Source organism: Podarcis raffonei, chromosome 3 (assembly GCF_027172205.1).
Source record: "Podarcis raffonei isolate rPodRaf1 chromosome 3, rPodRaf1.pri, whole genome shotgun sequence".
NCBI lineage: Eukaryota > Metazoa > Chordata > Lepidosauria > Squamata > Lacertidae > Podarcis > Podarcis raffonei.
The window spans coordinates 124,444,333-124,462,045 of record NC_070604.1 but is presented as its reverse complement, the minus strand read 5'-3'; the positions used below and the strand labels follow the sequence as shown (position 1 = coordinate 124,462,045).

The following is a 17,713-nucleotide window of genomic DNA, read 5'->3' as shown; positions in this document are numbered from 1 at the left end:
GGAGGCTTCAGCTAAGATTCTGCCTTGCAGGGGGTTGGACTGGATGACCCTCGGGGTCCCTTCCGACGCTACCGCCCTATGATTGGGGGTGTCGGTGTGCGGGGGGGGGGGAGCCGCTGCCTTAAGCCAAACGGCTCCTGCAGCCCCTTAGAAGCTGGGGGGCCTGTGGCCCCAATCAACGGGCCCGAGAGACCCACAGCTCGCTTGGCGAAGGCGCCTCGCCGCCTGCTTCGGTTGCGTTGCCCTTGGGGCCTCTCGCGGATCCGACGCGTGTCTCCGCGTTCCCACGCCCCTCGACCCGCTGCGGGAGGAACAAAGAAGCTGCGCGCGGCGCCGCGGCCGCCAGGGGGCGCTGCAGCCCCTTTCCCAGCGAGGCGCGCGGAGGAAGTGACGTCGGCGGTAACCGCGGAGGGGGCGGGGCTCGCGCGGTTCCGCTCGTCGCAGCTGCGGCCGAAGGGGCGGCGGGACGGGAGCGCGAAGGCGAAGGCGGCACCCGAGGCTGCGACGCCCGCGGCGAGCGGGTGAACGAGGCGGGGAAGAGCCGCCAACGCCGCCGGGAGAGCTTCCGCGTCGCGGGACGGAAGTGACGTCAGGGGCGTGCGGTCATCGTTGTGCGCCCGTGGCGGCCGCCATCTTGGCTGCTGGGGCCGCCGCTGCCGCTGCTTCGGCCGCAGACCGGCTTCGGCGAGCGAGAGGTGAGGCGCGGGCTGGAGTCGCCAGGGCCAAGGGCGCCTCCGCGGGCGCCGGGCGGAGCGGACGGGCCTCGTTCTCCGCGGAAAGAGCGCCTGGCCCCGCCCCCTTCCTGAGGGGGGGCAGGTCTCCCGCTCGGGGGTCTCGCCTGCCCGGCGGGGGGGGGGACGGGGCCCCGAGATGCTGCCCCGATGCAGGTCTCTGGCGGGGGGGGGGAGCGGCCCTGGCCAGGCAGCAAGTCCAGGTCAGGGATCCCACTGGATCCCCCAGCACATGATCCTTGGCCAGTCCATAGAGAATCATGGGATTGTAGAGTTGGGAGGAACCCGGAGGATCATCTAGTCCAGCCCCCTGCGATGCAGAATTAGGCAGCTGTCCCTTGCAGAGATCGAACCTGCAGCCTTGGCGTTATCAGCACCAGCCTCTCCCCAGCTGAGCTATCCAGGCTGTCCAGCAGGGCATTAAACTCTCCAGATTAATCTGTGTCACTTGATCGATTGCCCACTTTAAGGGGTAATTAAGGTAACAAAAACCATTCAGGTATCTCAGACGAATGAGTCAATCCGTATCTGGTAGAATAAAATAAAAGCAGGATATGTGAAGAGTGCATGTGCAACAGCCTGTCCTATTTTGCTATCTAACATAGCTGGTGAAGGGATTTCCCCTTGTCTCTTGAGCTTTGAACAGGCAGCCCTGTTTAGGGAAGCTTTTAATGTTTGATGTATCACAGTATTTAAATATTCTTTTGGAAGCCGCCCAGAGTGGCTGGGGAAGCCCAGCCAGATGGGCGGGGTATAAATAATAAATTATTATTATTATTATTATTATTATTATTATTATTGAATCCTTCCCGGGTTTGCGACATTTATTTTTACAGTTGAGCTTCACCTGAGCCCCATGGATGCTCCAACCCCTTAGGGATGAGCTGGCTGCTGTGCCCCCTGAGGGGTCCAAGTGGTGTGAGGAGCCTCCCTGAGTGCAGAAGGTTTCCTGCTGCTGAAGCAAAAGGCCCACAGCGCCCCCTTTCTGCTCACACCCAAACCCACCCCCCTTTCTGCTCAGCCAACCCAAGAGACCAGAGTTCAAATTCCCACAACAAGGAAGCTCACTGGGTGAGCTTGGGTCATTCACTGTCTCAGCCTAACCCACCTCACAGGGTGGTTGTGAAACTAATATTCATTTATTTATTCATTTTATTTCTTAAAATTGTATACCGCCCATCTTTACACATGGGGGAATTTCAAAGATCATTTTATGAAACCTAAGATAACTGTAATATAACGTTAGGTTTATACTAGTTATTTGGCTCATGTTACATTTCCATAGTTTTTCTAATACTGGAAAATTACCATCTTGGTGCTGTATGGTTGATTATACAGTGGTACCTCTGGATGCGAACGGGATCCGTTCCAGAGCCCTGTTCGCATCCTGAAGCGAACGCAACTCGTGAACGCTTGTCACGGTGCTTCCGCGCATGCCCGTGATGTCATTTTGAGCGTTTGCGCATGCGCGAGCAGCAAAACCCGGAAGTAACGCACTCTGTTACTTCTGGGTCGCCGCAGAGTGCAGCGCGAAAATGCTTAACCCGACGCTACGTCAACCCGAGGTATGACTGTAGTAGTAACCTCTTGCATAAAACTCTGATGTGTGAACATGTTCTTGGCAAAAGGCAGCCCCCCAAATGTGTTCAAAATAAGTAGAATAATTTAACCCCAATGACATTTATGTGAGCTCCTTGGAGAAAAACATGGGATCTAAATGCAATAAAATAATTAGAACAGCGCCGTTTCTTTCATCTGCTTATTTGATCTGAGATGACTGTCCTCCCCACAGCTTTCCTTGTTCCTTTGCCTCTCTCTTTCACAGGCAGGTCCCAGTGCAAGATGGGAGTCGCACCTGCCTGAGTCACTGTGGTGCCTTCATGGAACCTTGCCCCACGCCAAGCTGTGCCATGGGGATAGCCAGGGAAGCCGCAGAGCGAGCAGATGGGTGTGCCAGCTGTATCCTTTGCATGGAGCCTTGCCGTAGAGACCCTTGCTGGGGCGGGCAGAACTATCCTGCCCCAGAAGCGCTGGCCTCGGCGGGAGCAGCGTGTCTGAGCGAGGCAAGCACAGCAGCAGCAGCAATAGGCCCCCCTACGGAAAGCTGCCCGCAGGAAGAATGGCCCAAGCCCCAGAGCCCCCCCTGCAAGAAGAGCGGCCTAGAGACCAAAGGCAAGCTGCCTTCTACACAGCTGAAGGGGCAAGCAGAGGAGACAGGCGCTCGGGAAGCCCTTGGTACGTCTCTGGGGGCCAGTGGCTGGGGTCCTGTAAACCACATGCAGAAGGAGGCTTGCAGAAGGGGACTCCCCAACCCCAAGGCCTCCCGGAAGCCGCTTCTGAGTGTCATGCAGGACCGGATTAAGACCTTTAGAGGCCCTAAGCACTTAGAAGATTTTGGTGCCCCCATATGTATTGAATTCAAAATATAAACAGTAATTAACTGTAAAATAAAAAAATATTTTTGAAATGAAACTGAGAAAATGAACCCCCAGCGGAGTGATCTGTGACCATTTCTGTTGTGCCCACCTTCCCTTGAGGCCCTCAGCAGGGCTTATTTTGCTTAATCCAGACTTTGGGGACCCTCTGGGGTCTGCCTGGGAGGAGGGCCAGGGCTTGCTGAAGGAGCTGCAAAATTAGGCACAGGCCCCTTGGGCAAGCAGGTCCTCCTTACTGAACGTGCCCGGGAAATGGGGGGTGGTTGTCTGCTTCCATTCTGCCATGCAGGGAGATAATCTGGTGCAGAAGGAGGGGGGTTCAAGTGTGGGGGGGGGATGAAGGGGCAGGTCCTGCCTTTATCTTAGGGAGGGTGATGCCTTTGGGGAGTTGTGGGAAGGAGGGAGTTGTGGCAGCATCACAGCACCTGAAATCTCTGCAGAAATGGTTCTGTAGGAAGGAGGCTGATGAGATTGTGGGGGGGATTTCGGTAGAACCTGTAACTCCGCAGGGACTGGGAGGAGCGCTGAGGAAGACCCTGAGGTCCCAGGTGTGCTGGATGAGCAGTTAAGGACACAACCACACGCACACTCTGTGGTCACTGCCACGGTCACAGTGTAGTGCAGTGGTTGGAGCATTGGACTAGATCTTGGGAGACCAGGGGTTGAATCCACGCTCAGCTGTGAAGCTCACTGGGTAACCTTGAGAGCCAGTCACTGCCCCTCGGCCTCACCTACCTCACAAGGTTGTTGTGTGAATAAAATGAGTGGAGAACCGTCCCCGTGACCTTGAGCCCCTTGGAGCAAAAGCTGGGATATAAATGAAATAAAAAAATAAAAGCGCAGCAATGATGGTTTTTTGCGAGAGGAGGAGCTCCCATCGGCTTGACTAGGAAGACTTTTTTTGTTAACCCTAATTACAGTGCTAATGAGGTCTTTTTTGCTAGGGTTGCCGTGTGTGCAGAGAAGTTAATCCTTCTCTACCTGTGTGCTGCAGTCCTGACAAAATGCCCCCTGTGGAGAAAGAGCCAAGTGCAGCCCTCCATATAAAAATAAGTCCATCCCTCTGGCTCCCTGTCCTCAGACCTGGCAGGCTTCACTTGTGGGGAGCTCAGGCTGGAAGTGGGGAAGGGGAGGCAGGAGCTGGGAGCCCTCTTCCGCCTGGCATGGCAGTGGCTGCTTACCTAACCTGACCCTTCCTTTTCCAAGCAGATGGACTCTGTGCTTCCCCAGAGGCAGCCTTGGTTCCTGCCAAAGAGCAGCCGGCAGCTCTCCCGTCCGCCCAGAAGCGCCCGCGTGGTCGCAGGCCCCGCAAGAGAGGCGCCGCCTGCAGAGGCCCTGCCCGCCAGGAGCCCCAGGGACCCCCCGAGGCCCCCAGGCCTTCGGAGAACGGCCCGCCCCTGCCTGTGAAAGTGCCGAAGAAGCGGGGACGCAAGTCCAAGGCTGAGCTGCTCCTGAGGAAGCTGTCGCAGGGACTGGAGGGTCAGGCGCCCGAACCCCTCTGCCAAGAGAAGCTGCTGGCCGGTGATGGAGGGCTGGACTGTCTGGAGACGACGCCCGGGGGGCGCCCAAAGCGGAGGGCGGCAAAAGTGTAAGCGAGAGGCGTTGACGAGCAGGGGGAGGAACTCGCAGGTAGTTCTTTGACTACTGAGCAGGAGTGGCGCTGCCTTCTTAGGCCCAGGGGGAAAGGAGGCAGCGATGGCCACCAGCTTGGAAGGCTTTGAAAGGGGATTGAATGTAAAGAGAGACTGCTTGATCAGGCCTGTTGCATCCTGTACTTAAGGTGACCAAATGCCCCAAGGAATCTAGATAGACTGCCTCTGGACCTGGAGGTTCTATAAGGGCAGAAGAAAAAACTGCTGGATTAAGCCAGCGGCCGATCTAGTCCAGTATCCTGGTCTCTTTTTCCCCCCAATTTTTTAAATTGATTTTTCACAAAATTTTAAACACACAAACAAATAAACCAACAAACATAAATCATAACCTTATTAAGACTAATCTTATTAACATTTTTAAGTGACTTCCTCGTATCCCCCTGGTTGAATTTCAGTGTATATCATTTTAACGGTTTTCCAAAACCAGTATTCTTATAAAATTAACTTAATCACTTAACATCTTTCTTTCCAATTCAGCATTAAACATATTAATTCATCACGTTGCATATTTAAATTCTAAGCCTATCTGGTGTTTGCAAGCTTTTCCAATTAGTTTATAGCTTCAAACCTTTTGTCCAACTTTCCTATGCTTGGTGTATTACGATTTAAACCATCTCTAATATCATTCAGTACAGTGGTGCCTCGCAAGACGAAATTAATCCGTTCCGCGAGTCTCTTCGTCTTGCGGTTTTTTCGTCTTGCAAAGCACGGCTATTAGTGGCTTAGCGGCTTTAAGAAAAAAAGGAAACAAAGGAAAGAAACATCTTGCGAAGCAAGCCCATAGGGGAAATCGTCTAGCGAAGCGACGCAAAAACCGAAAAACCCTTTCGTCTTGCACGTTTTTCGTTTTGCGAGGCATTCGTCTTGCGGGGCACCACTGTATTGTCATTACCGATTCCTCAAAGAGTTGATTTTTAGAGCCATGTCTTGTTTTGTCTGCACACATAATGGCTTAGGAATTTCAAGGTCGGTCCCACAGCCTGGTATAGTGAGAGAGAAAAACAGATTCCCTCCACCAGTCCCACAGGTGTCAGCCAGACAGCAGCCTCCCTGTTCTTTAAAAACAGGCTGAGAAGAGAGGAATTTCCCCCCCTCCCAAGTTCCCCTTTTTTCTTTTTTATAAATATTTGTAGTCAGTCCTAAAGGGAAAAGACACTTTTGGCCACTTTAAAGTCTAACCAGACAGCTGCAGAATACAATGAGTTTCAAAGGTCTTTTTTCCTTTAAGGCTTCTGTCTTTGCACACCGATTCTAAGTTCCACCAACAAAAGGGACCAACTTCCGTTTTTAAATCCCTTTTTTCCCCGCTGATTTTTTTCGAATTAGTACTTTGTTTTTACTTACAGTTCCAAATTTTAAGCCATTTTTTTCAAGAAGGAATTGGCCACTCACGATCGCCAGTCTCGAAGCTTCGCACTTTGAAGGAAGCAATCGTTTCCCCTGTGCCGCGTCTCCATCCCACTCGCTCTCGGGGCTCTTACACGCTTACCGGGGAACGGGGGAGTCACAAAAAGGCACCCGCCGGATCTCCAGGTCCTCAGAATGCCCAATCTGAGGGTTTTTTTGGGGGAACCACAATGCTCTCGTGGTGTCCCCCTACTTTAAAGCGCTGGGGCTCTTTCAGCCGAAAGAGTTCCCAACTGCCATTACTGAGTGACCATTACTGAGTCCAGCATCCTGTTCTCACAGTGGCCGACCAGAGGCAAGCAGGAGTTGAGCACAAGAGCCCCAGTCTCCTCTTCAGCGGTTTCCAGAGGCTTTGCTGCTTCCAACTGGAGGCAGAGCTGAGCCACCGTGACTAGTAGCCATTGCTAACCATGCATGGAATCATGGATTCATTCTCCTCTATAAATGGGTTTAATCCTCTTTTAAAGCCATCCCAGTTGGGGGAGGAGAAGGCCGTGAGTGGCTACTAGCTACCATGGCTGTGTTCCGCCTCCCCTTTCGGAAGCAGCAGCATCTGAATCCCAGATTCTGGGAGTCACAGGTAGGCAGGGGGCTCCCCTGCTCCAGTCATGCTGGTGGGCTTATCTGTGGAGCATCAGGTTGGCCCCCCTGAGAACAGGATCCTAGATTAAAGGAACCTTTCGGCTGATCCAGGCACCTCTCCTTCTGAGCAGGTCAGGACGTCCTGAGAGGTTTTCAGGAAGTGGGAAACGGGACTCCACAGGGGCCTCACCTGGATGCAGGCAGAACACGCTGCCCCCCACCTGTGACCTCATGGAGTTGGGGCCAAGTGGGGCCTGTTTTCTGCTGGGCTTTCAGTGGAAGCTGTCCTCCAGTTGTTCGTGTTTTGAATCAAGTTCCTAAAGCAAAAACCAACTGGGAAAAGATTAAAAAAATCCTAATGAACAAATTGACTGACTCTGCAGATATCTGCATGCAAGGCAAAGTTCTGCAGAAAGATGCAGAGAGAGGAGGGAGCTGGTGCTGGCACGCTGCAGAGTCTGTGTCACAATAACTGGACAAAGACACTTAAGAGCCCCGGTGGATCAGGCCAATGGCCTTCCTGGCCCAGCATCCCCTTCTGACAGTGGCCAAGCAGGTGCCCGTTATGGGATGCCAGGAAGCAGGACCCCAGTGCAAGGTGGCTGCAGTTTCAGGCAGCTGGGAGTCAGAAGCATTGCTGCCTCTGACGGGGGGGGGGGCAGAGCACAGCCATCCTGGCTGGGAGCCACTTATTCTCCGGGAATTTGTCTAATCCTCTTTTAAAACCATCCAAGTCACTAATCCTCACTGCCTCTCGTGGGAGCTTCTAGAATTTGTGTGGAACTTGCAGCTGCAGGACTTCTGCAAGCAGCCCTTTGGCCCAGAGGACGGGGAGGGGCTGGACCCAGGCGGGCTGTGTTTGACGCCTGCCGCAGCCCCCCCCCTGTCCCCCCCCTTCAGTTCTGGCTCTTGCCCTGAAGATCTGGGGGGCCTTGTGACCATTTGTCCCTGCTCCCTCCCCTTCGGCCCGCAGAGCCCTTCTGTACCTGCAGGAGCTGGCCGAAGAGTTGACCTCTGTGTACCAGCCGCCCGCTTGCAGCGAGCCCTTGGAGAACGCCCCGCGGCCGGAGGAGCCCAGCCGGAAGCGGCGAGGCCGGAAGCCCCAGAGCCAGAAGCGGGAGAGCGAGGAGGATGCGGATTTCAACCCCTCGGAGGAAGGGCTCTTGCAGGAGGAGGAGGAAGAGGAGGAGGAGGAAGAGGACAGCGACCTGCGGCTCAGCGAGGTCTCCGACTCTGACCTGGAGCCCGGCCTGCGTGGAGCAGCGGTGACTATCTTGGTGGTCTGCTCAGAGGCCTCTGTGAATGAAGAGCAAGCCCAGCCCTTCTCTGGGGCTGTCGGCTTGGGAGGGTGGGCTCCGTGGGCTTCTGTCTCTGACCCCCGCCTCCTTCTCCCCAGAGGCCCAAGAGCCACTGCCGAGGGTTTGCGTCCAACGGCCTACACAACTCCATCATGGCCCCCATCTGGAAGGCGCTCTCTGTCACCCACCGCGTGTAAGTCTGGGGCTGGCTGCCCCACTTTGCCTTGCTGGTGGGGGAACTGAAGCACAGGAATGGGGAGGGGGGAGGAAAGGGGAGGGTCCCTGCCTTGTGCTGCTGCTGCCGCTGGGACAGAGCTAAACATTCAGGCTGGTGCGGGTTCCAGGGACTCCAGCTGGGGCCTCGGAGAGCGAGGACTGTTGTGTCCCAAAAGCAAGGAAGGATTGTACTCTGATTAATAAAATACACATGAGGCTTGACCAGCAAGACTCTGGGAGGGGTGCCAATAATAATAATCTGTCCACCCTCCGGCCCAGGTCGTTTTATTCACAAAAGAACTTTTTACATAGTGTCCATAAGAACCAATCAGATTTCCTCTGAGCATTTCAAAAAAAACCCACGTGGGGACAAAGTTAAAGTTAAAACTACAAAGAGCTAATTTGAGCATCCATACATTCTGGGGTAATGCATTCAGCAACCCCAGAGGTGTAGATAAGCAGTAAACATGAGGGGAAGGATGGCAAGGAAAGATAGGTATCTCTATTACCTCCTGTGTGAAACTCTATTTCCTGGCCCTAAGATTAACAAAACCAATGAAAAGTACATCAAAGAAGTTACCTACTATCTTTATGGCCCAGGATGGCTGGTGAACAACTGGCCTGTGTTTAGAATGCTTGTATGTGCCTGTCAGGCAGAGAAATTGGACAGAGACGCAGAGGCGTGGATTGATCAGAAATCAGATCAAAATAGTTCAAACCCAGTCAATACAGTGCTTTCATTGCTGACACAAATGGCTTGCTCCATATTTTTTATAATTCCTCGTAGCAATCCCACCTGATCACTACAGAGGACTGCCTGGGTTTGTTCCTGCTGAGGTTGCAGGGATGCCCTGGTGATGCTGTCGCCCTCTGGGCTGGTACCGTTCCCCGCCGCAGTTCTCTCTGACGCCATGTGGCTGTGTTTGATTGCAGGCGTGAGCAGCTCTACTCCCACTGGGAGTTTCCAGAGTGGGTGCCCTCTGCCCGGAAGTGGGTCTTCCTCTCGGAGAGGTGAGTGCCCTCCTGACAAAGAACGGGGGGCATCTGGACCCAGGTTGGCGGTTGCAATAATGGGGGGAGGGAGTGCATGCTGGGGAGAGAGCAGGGAGAGGGTGCCCCGCGTGCCATGCCCTCTGGGCCCTTTGCCACTGCTGCCACCAGCAGCAGGAGGAGCCCCAAATCTCCACCAGGAAAGAGGGTGCTTTGCATGTGCAGCCCAGCCTCTTTTGAGAGCCCAAAGGGGTCAGAGTGTGTGTGTGTGTCAAGGAGATCCTTGGAGTGAGTTTCCCCTCTTTCCTCCTTCCTCTTCCAAAGCGAAGCTGAGGAATACCTCCCCAGCGAGACCAAGTCCCCGCTCTTCTGCATCAAGCGCGAAGGCCTCCACGAAGAAAGCAGCGTCCTCTACCGGATCAACAGGTGCCGGTCACTTTATGTAAACGTCTCTCCCGCCTTTCAGCCAAGAGTCCATCTTGCAGTACTTGGAAGAGCCCAGGAACCGCCTGTGGGATCAGGCCCCAGGAGCCCAGCTCCCTGTTCTCAGTTGCCTGTGGGAAGCAGCCAGCAGGTTCTGAGCACAAGAGCAAATTGCCCATCCTGGGGCTTCCAAAGCCTGACTCTGGAGGCAAAGAAGTAGCCACTGAGAGCCCTCTCCTCCTCCGTGAATTTGCCTAAGCCTCTTGGTGGCCAGCCCTGCCCTCCTTCAGGACGGAGTTTCATCAGCCCCGTTTGAAGGGAGACTCCCGGCCTGTGAGCCCCTTGGCAAGACCCCCCTCCTCTTTCCCCTCTGGCAGGTTCAACGCCTTGCAGCCCCACGAGGAGCGCCTGGACGTCACCTTCTTTGTGGGGGGTCCCGTCTGGGCCATGGAGTGGTGCCCCACCCCAGAAGGTGCCCTGGCCTCCCAGTACGCAGCCATCTACTGCAATCCCGGCATGGACGACCGGCACAGCTTGGCAGGGACTCACACGGGGCCAGCGCTGCTCCAGCTCTGGGAGCTGGGGCCCCTCCAGCAGGAGGCAGGGTGAGTTGGGAGCCCCCAGGCCCCCTGCAGCGCTCCTTGGCCCTGCCTTCCCCTGGCTTCAGCCCCAGGGCAGCCTGGTGGCCACCCAGTGGAGCTCAGCAGGAACATGTCCTGATCTCCAGGGACCCTTGGGCAAGGCGGGAGGGCAGGCTAGGAGGGGCTTTCTCTGCCACTGGACCAGAGAGGCTGGCACCTGTGAGCTGGGCCTCTCTGGGCCCCTGGCATGAAAGAGGCCACAAGTGGGGGGGGGGAGGAGCCGCCACAAGGAAGACAGGGCCAATGTGTTTGGTGCTGCTCTGGAGGGGGGGATTCAAGTTCCAAGGAAGGAGATTCCGAGGAAACCTCAGGAAGGCCTTCCTGCCAGTCTGAGCTCTTCAGCAGTGGACTGGGCTCCCTCTCTTGCTCAGCAGAGGTTGGGTGGCCGCCTGCCAGAGATGCTTTAGCTGTCCCTCCTTCGCTGCAGGGGGTTGGGCCAGATGACCCCTGGGGTGCCTTCTGTGATCCCTCTCCAAGATGTGGCCACGCTGCTGTGCTGGGGTCTGAATGGCCAGGCTGCACCTGTGCTATGACCGCCTCCCCCCGCCTTCTCTCCCCTTCCCAGGTCAGCCACCAAGCCAGGACTGGCCTATGGCATTGCCACCGACCACGGCTGCATCTGGGATATGAAGTTCTGCCCCAGCGGTGCCTGGGAGCCCCCGGCCACCCACCACAAGGTACACCCACTTCCCAATGCACTTGAGAGAGAGCACAGAGGCTGCCGGGGGGCGGGGGGAGGCTGGCAGAGCCAGTCACTTGCTGGGCCCCACAGCCTGGCGTTTCCCAGCTCTCTCTCCTGTCCCCAACAGTCGCCCTCCCAGATGAGCCGCCTGGGGCTGCTGGCCGTGGCCTTCTCTGATGGCAAGGTGCTGCTGTACAGCCTGCCTCACACAGAGGACCTGCGTGGCTCCCGGAGAGCCCAGGTAACAGGTAGGAAGAGCCGTGAAGGGACCCCTCCTTCCCTGGGTCACGGGGAGGGCTGGGCGCCAGGGCTGTGCCAGTGTGGTTCCCTTGGGGGGTGGAAAGGAGCATCTATTTCTCTTTCTCTCTCTGCCTCGCCTGGTGTTTTGCCAGCTCAGGGCTGTTTTATGGGGTGGCGGAAGAGAGTCTCTCACCCAAAACGTTCTGGCAGAGGCAGCTGGCCCCTCCCTGGTGGGGCTGGGGGGGGCGAGCAGCGGCCTGAGTGCTCAGCCAGCCGTATCAGCTAATGAGCCTTGTAATGATATCTGTCGGCAGGAGTGATGGATGAGGCTGCGGGCGGGCGGCCTTGGGGGTGCTCAGCCCTGCCTCCTCGCTGGGGATAAAGGAGGCTGAGTCCCACCTCCCTCTCCAGACACGCCCTCCATGAGACGCCACTGCTCAGGCCTCTGCCTGGCAGTGCCTTCCAGGGCATCTCTGGCTGACAGCTGGCTCCCTGACGGTGGTGCAGCCAGCCAGCCTGCCCCCCCCCCCTTCATCTCCATCTCCTGATCCAAGGAGGACCTTGGCGAAGGCGGCTGCTGCCCCAGCCCCAGAGCCCTCTTCCCCCCGGCCTGCGTCTCGGAGATCCCTCAATCCTTCTGAAGCAACTGCTCCGCTGCCACCCTAAAAGCTATGGGGCAGTTTCTCTGCAGGTGCCTTTTAAAACGGCAGGGGCTACAGCCAGCCTGAGTCGCGGGATGAGGGTGCTGCCTGCAGATGGGTCTAGAGCACCGTTTGTTCCTGCTTGGGGGGGGGGCTTTGGCTTGAGCAGCCTGAGAATCCTAACCTTGCTTGCGTCAGGTAGGAGGGGGCAACCTGGCTTGGCTGTGGTGGGGGGGCGCTTTCTCTCACCCCACGGAGGCTGCTCCCGGCCTCACAGCATCTCTCCTTCCTCCTCCTAGGTGGGTCCTCCCCCCGGCACACCATCTGCAAGGTACGTCCTGCCAGCCCCACGGAGGATCTCTTGGAGCCGCATCCTGAGCCCTTCAAGCTGCCCATGTTCTGAGGGGCAGGGACAAAGGGGGGCTCCCTGAGCTTGCTCATTGGTCCAGCTGCAGCTCTGGAAAGGCTGAAGCCCCCTTTGCATGGGGGTCGGGGGGTCAGTCCTGGAATCTTGAGCCTGCCAAGGTGTCACCCGACTCCTGAGTTTCCATGGGGCTTCTTCTCTGGCCTCCCCCCCAACTGCTCCTCCTCCTCCATCCCTGCAGGTCCAGTGCGTGGCCTCCCTGCAGGTGGGGGCCATCCAGGCCGGGAGCCCCTCCCAATGCGGACAGTGCCTCAGCTTGGCCTGGATGCCAGCGAAGCCTCACCAACGCCTGGCAGCTGGATTCTATGATGGTGAGAGGAGAAAGCTCTGCAGCTGAAACTCCCAAGTGCCAAGGAGGCTCTGAGGGGGATGTGTGTGTGTCCCCCCCCAGCACAGGCTCCCAATCCCAGCCTCCTCTTTGGAAGGCGATGCACCCTGTGCCTCCTCTGGCAGTTGGGTGGCCGCCTGTCAGGGATGCTGGAGTTCTGATTCTTGCTTTCAGGCCTTCTCTGCCTGTCCCCCCACCCTCTTGCAGGCACAGTGGCCCTCTGGAACCTGGCCAGCCGCTCCCTGCTGCAGCGAGTGCGTCAGCCGGAAGGCTCCCTCAAGCTCTACCCCTTCCACTGCTTCCTGGCCCACGACCACGCCGTGCGCAACATCCAGTGGTGCAAAGCCAACAGGTGGGGGCCGGGCTTAGCGGGGGGGGGGCTTCCTCCAGCCTCCTTCCCTGGCTGCCTGGGGGGAGATCCCCAAAGGGACCAAGCCCAGAGTGGGTCAACCCTGCCAGCGGCTGGGCCTCGCCAGGACCTCCATCGCTGAGCCGCCTCCCCCTTGCTTGCTCCAGCAACTTCATGGTGACGGCCGGGAACGACCGCAAGATCAAGTACTGGGACCTGCGGCGGCTGTACGAGCCGCTCCAGAGCATCAAGCGCTTTCTGAGCACGGAGATCGCCTGGCTGCTGCCCTACAGCGGCATCACGGTGGCCCAGGACAACTGCTATGCCTCGTGAGTTGGGGGGCGGAGAGGGGAGGGCTGTTGGCCAGGACGGCTTCCCGAATCCTCAAGGGGGGAGAGGGCTGTGGCAGCTCAAAACCAGGGGATCTGCTTGGCCACTGTGCTTTTCTGTGTGGGGCAGGGTGTGCGGGGCAGAGGGTGCCCCCGCTCTGAAGACCTGCTCCCCCAGGACAACCCAACCCCAGCAGGCGTCAGGCTGGCGGTGGGGAGGGGGCAGGAATTAAGAAGAGCTTTCTGACAATGAGGCCTGTTTGGCAGGGAATGGTCTGCTTCCCGGCCACTGCTCCTGCTCGCGGGCGCTGCCTCGCTCTTCACCCGGCCCCCCTCTTGCATTGCAGGTACGGCCTGTGTGGGATCCACTACCTGGACGCCGGCTACCTGGGCTTCCGGGCCTACTTTGTGGCCCCTCGGAAGGGCACCGTGTGGGTAAGCGGAGTCTCCTCTGCCTCAGCAACACGGGGGCAACCTTGGGGCACTGGGGGCCCTCTTATTTCTGGGGAGGGGGGAATGAAGAAGGGGGTGGGCCCAGGTGACGTCCCTCCCTGCCTCTTCCAGAGCATCTCTGGATCCGACTGGCTCAACACAGTGGCTGCTGGAGACGTCACCGGGGAGCTGGTGGCAGCCATGATGCCTGACCTGTCCGTCAACCCGCACAACGTCAAGCGTCCGTCGGAGCGCCGATTTGTAGGTGTCGCTGCCGCTGAGCGGGAGGGAGGGGGGTCCGCAAGGGACTCGTAAGCTTAGCCTTCGGTCCGGCAGGGGAGAAAGCACGGCCTGTCCCACCCGTCCATCATCCTCTAGATCTGGGGTGGAGGTCCCTGGGCCACCCTCCCCTCACCCAGGGGATGAAGGAAGCCACAGAATAGTCCAGGCTGCATCGAGTTGGTGGTAGCAGCTGCGTTGGCTGGAGTCCCCTGGACAGGTGGGTGCTTTCAGCCCCAATGCCCCCCTCTTTAGCTCTGAAAAGCCTCTCTGTGCGTCACAGGGTCTCCCTCTTGAAGGCAGTGGTGGGCTTATGTGCCCTCTGAGAGAAGGGCTGAGGTCCAAAGGAGCTCCAAGCCTTCATGACGTCCCTTTCCCCTCAGACGGGTTTGGGGGCAGGGCTCCTCAGTTGGTAGGCCAGGAGACTCTCAGTCTTGGCCGTGGGTCCAAGCCCCACATTGAGCAAAAACCTCCAGCATTGCAGGGAGCTAGACTAGATGGCTCTTGAGGTCCCTTCCAGTGATGATTCCATCAGGCGCTTTGAGTTGGGACCAGAAAGGTCTCCTTCTCCTCCAGACAGCAAAGTGGTCATCTTTCTCCTTCCGCCTCTTCAGGGCCTAGGAAAGTGCCAGGAAAGGGGGCTCCTTTGGGGTGGGGGCAGATTCTGGAGCCTGGCAGTGCCCCATGCCCTCTCCTCCTCCTCCTCTTCCGCAGCCCGTCTACAAGGCCAGCCTGCTCCCCTGCGGCCTCCACAACCAGGAGGCGTCGACAGGAGCCCCCGGCGGAAGGCTCACGGCCCCCGTGGAGGGCAGGACGTACCAGGAGTCCGTGGCCCAGAACTACGTCCTCTTTCGAGACACAGACCTGGTGAGGGCTCGGAGGAAATGGGGGGAAGGAAGGGGGAGGCAGGGGGCTGCTTGAACCCCTTATGTCTTCCTGGAGGGGCAACCGGGGTGTGCTGGGGGGTCGCTGGGTGTCCCCTCCCCCTGCCCCCCCAAGTGTCCAGGATTCATATCACTGGTCCCCAGTGCGCTGCTGTTCTGTGGTCTGTTCCTGGCTGATAAGGCTCCTTCCCAAGCCCATCAATCGCCGGCTGTCAGCAGGAGGCCCCCATGGGATGTAGCTGCAGCCCCCCCCCCCACTTGGCCTGCCCCCCCAACTCTCTCAGCCCCCCCTTCCCTCTCCAGAGGAGCTTCAAGAACATCTTCAGGCGGAAAGGGAGAAAGAAGCCCCTCCCGGCGGAAGAGGAGAAGGAGGGGGACGGACTGGGGCGCCTGCAGCTGGAGGCCGTGCACAAGGTGAGCGGGGGGCGGGCTCTACCCCTGTGAACTCCTGTGAAATAGTACCTCGGGTTAAGAACTTTGCTTCAGGATAAGAACAGAAATCATGCTCCGGCGGCGTGGCGGCAGCAGGAGGCGGCATTAGCTAAAGTGGTGCTTCAGGTTAAGAACAGTTTCAGGTTAAGAACGGACCTCCGGAATGAATTAAGTACATAACCCGAGGTACCACTGTAGTGGGATCAGGCCATTGGGGGCCCTGTGAATCCAGCTTCCTGTTCTCACCGTGCCCCCAAGGGAAACCCGCAAGCAGAATCTGGCACAAGAGCAACCCTGGCTTGTTTCCAACAACGACATTTGGAAGTGTCATGTACTGTCTCTGGCTTGCGGGGTCCCATAGCAGCATCAGAAGAACCGGCCACCGGGGGGCCCAGCTAGCACAGTATCCTGTCCTCCCAGTGCCCAGCCCAAGGCCTGGGGGAAGCCCAAAGGCAGGGTCCAGGCAAGAGAGCGCTATCCCGTCTTGGGGGTTCCAGCCACGGGGATTGGGGAGCCTTGCTGACTCCAGCCCTAGAGGCAGAGCAGAGCCATCCTGGCCAGGAGCCCCCCAGAGCCCCCTCCTCCATGAATGGCGGCCGTTGCTGCCTCCTGTGGCAGGGAGTTCCGCAGTTTAACTGCGCTGTGTGAAGAAGTTCTTTCTTTTATCTGTTTTGTATTCTCCAACCTTCTTCATGGGGAAACCCAGCCAGCTGGGCCGGGTGTAAATAATAATAAAATTATTGTGATGGCGCACCTGCAAGTTCTCGCGTGGGGGGAGAGAGAGGAGAGTTTTCCCTTGGCTGCTTTCCTCAGGCCTCCCAGAGCTCATGGCCTGGCCGCTCAGGCTCTTGGTCTCTCTGAGCCCCCTGGAGCAGCCAGGGAGTGAGTCTCTCCCTCCTGAAGGGGGGGCAGGGTCCGTCCCCCTTTGCGCTTCCCCGCCTGACGCCCTTCCTCTCCCGCAGGTGCGCTTCAGCCCCAACCTGGCCTGCCACACCTGGCTGCTGTCGGGGGGCCAGTCCGGCCTCGTCCGTCTGCACTGCCTCCAGGCCCTGGCCTCCCCCCCCAGCCGCAAGCTCCTCCGCGAGTGCCAGGCCCAGTTCAGCGCCATGTTCGACATGGAGGAGCAGGCGAACAGCCCTGCAGCAGAGCCCCCGGGGGCACATCCCGCCGTCAGCTGAGCAACCCCCCCCAGCACTGGCAGAAATCGAGGAGGAGGAGGCGGGGATCTCGTTCGAGGCGCCCAGAGCCAAGGGCATCTTGCAGGGCACTGACGGACTGGCTGGATCCTGGTTGCATTGTGAGGACGGACACGGAGGAGCCCAAGGAGGGGCCAGACCCCCGGGGGGCTCGTGGGTGTCTCCTTTCCCCTTGGGTGGGGCTGGGAGTGAGAAGCAGCCCCTGCCCCCCAAACTGGACATCTCTCCATGACTGTGTGCTTTTGCCTCTGGGGCAGGGGGTGGGTGAGGGGTCTCTCCCAGCCTGCCCTATGTGTGACCCACAGCTCCAGGGCAGGGAGGGGGTTTCTGCCTCTCTTTGGCTGGCCCAGTGGAACAACCCTTTGCCCCCCCCAACATGGGCCGATTGGGGTTGGCTCGGCACGTGGGGCCCAGACCAGCTCCCTGCTAGATGCATTTTGGGCATTTTGCCCCCGCCAGCCTCTTGGGGGGGCACAGCAGCCTTGCTCACATTGAGCTCATTCCTTGTCTTTAACTGTTGTTCTTATTAAAGTGACTTGTTTTGTTTCAAAAGCCGGCTCTTTCTTCTGAGGACCCCCCCCCCCAAATCCCACAGCAGCTGCTGCTTCTCCTGCCAGGAATCTGGCCTGGCATCTGCGCTGGTCAGTGCCGAGCTGGGGGAGAAGATGGCGAACCCCCCTCCATTTTTAGACAAGGGGTTCTCAGGGGTTCCTGAGCTGGCATTCCTGCGTTGCAGGGGGCTGGACTAGAGGACCCTTGGGGCACAGACACAGCTCCCCACCCCACCCCCTTCCTCCTCTGCCCCAAGGACTGGCAGACAGACTGGCAGGCTGGGCTGAGGCAGCTGGCTTTATTGGAATCTCTGGGCACTCAGTTAAGACAACACTTGGACACTCGACACGGTCGAAACACACACACACAGACGTGAACTCCACAAGGTCACAGACACAAGGACACGTGAGTGTGGGGAGGGCGGGGCTGGCCCCCTCCATGAGGGGATCTCCCAGCAGCAGCGCTTCCTAGTTGTCGCTCGGCTGGGGGGCTGGCCTCTCCATGTGGGCTCCTTGCCCAAAGCGCCTGGCAGGCAGTGGGGGGCTGGGGAACTGGTTTCTGCCCCCCAGG

The 17,713-nt window shown here is 58.1% G+C and overlaps 1 protein-coding gene across 3 annotated transcripts; it reads left to right on the top strand.

Annotated features, from left to right (window-relative positions):
• The first annotated feature begins 454 nt into the window (after positions 1–454).
• GTF3C2 (general transcription factor IIIC subunit 2) lies at positions 455–17,143 on the top strand. Of its 3 annotated transcripts, none has more exons than XM_053383964.1 (19): positions 456–695; positions 2,557–2,966; positions 4,376–4,754; positions 7,781–8,072; positions 8,204–8,298; positions 9,255–9,332; positions 9,636–9,737; positions 10,112–10,339; positions 10,941–11,052; positions 11,185–11,305; positions 12,238–12,269; positions 12,544–12,673; positions 12,898–13,042; positions 13,207–13,368; positions 13,716–13,803; positions 13,933–14,061; positions 14,794–14,946; positions 15,267–15,377; positions 16,358–17,143. In XM_053383964.1, the coding sequence occupies exons 2-19, from the start codon at positions 2,612–2,614 to the stop codon at positions 16,571–16,573; spliced, it is 2,928 nt and encodes a 975-aa protein (XP_053239939.1). In that variant the 5' UTR covers positions 456–695; positions 2,557–2,611; the 3' UTR covers positions 16,574–17,143. The 3 variants fall into 3 exon arrangements, with proteins under 3 accessions (XP_053239940.1, XP_053239939.1, XP_053239938.1); XM_053383963.1 differs by having other exon boundaries at positions 4,373–4,754; XM_053383965.1 differs by lacking the exon at positions 10,112–10,339 and having other exon boundaries at positions 455–695; positions 4,373–4,754.
• Positions 17,144–17,713: the final 570 nt, after the last annotated feature.

Bases quoted from the DNA above. Each gene is read 5' to 3' on its own strand.
- GTF3C2 (XM_053383963.1), top strand. From the start codon at position 2,612: ATGGAACCTTGCCCCACGCCAAGCTGTGCCATGGGGATAGCCAGGGAA. The intron at 10,340-10,940 runs GTGAGTTGGGAG...TCCCCTTCCCAG, and splicing joins CCCCTCCAGCAGGAGGCAGG to GTCAGCCACCAAGCCAGGAC. The intron at 14,947-15,266 runs GTGAGGGCTCGG...TTCCCTCTCCAG, and splicing joins TCTTTCGAGACACAGACCTG to AGGAGCTTCAAGAACATCTT.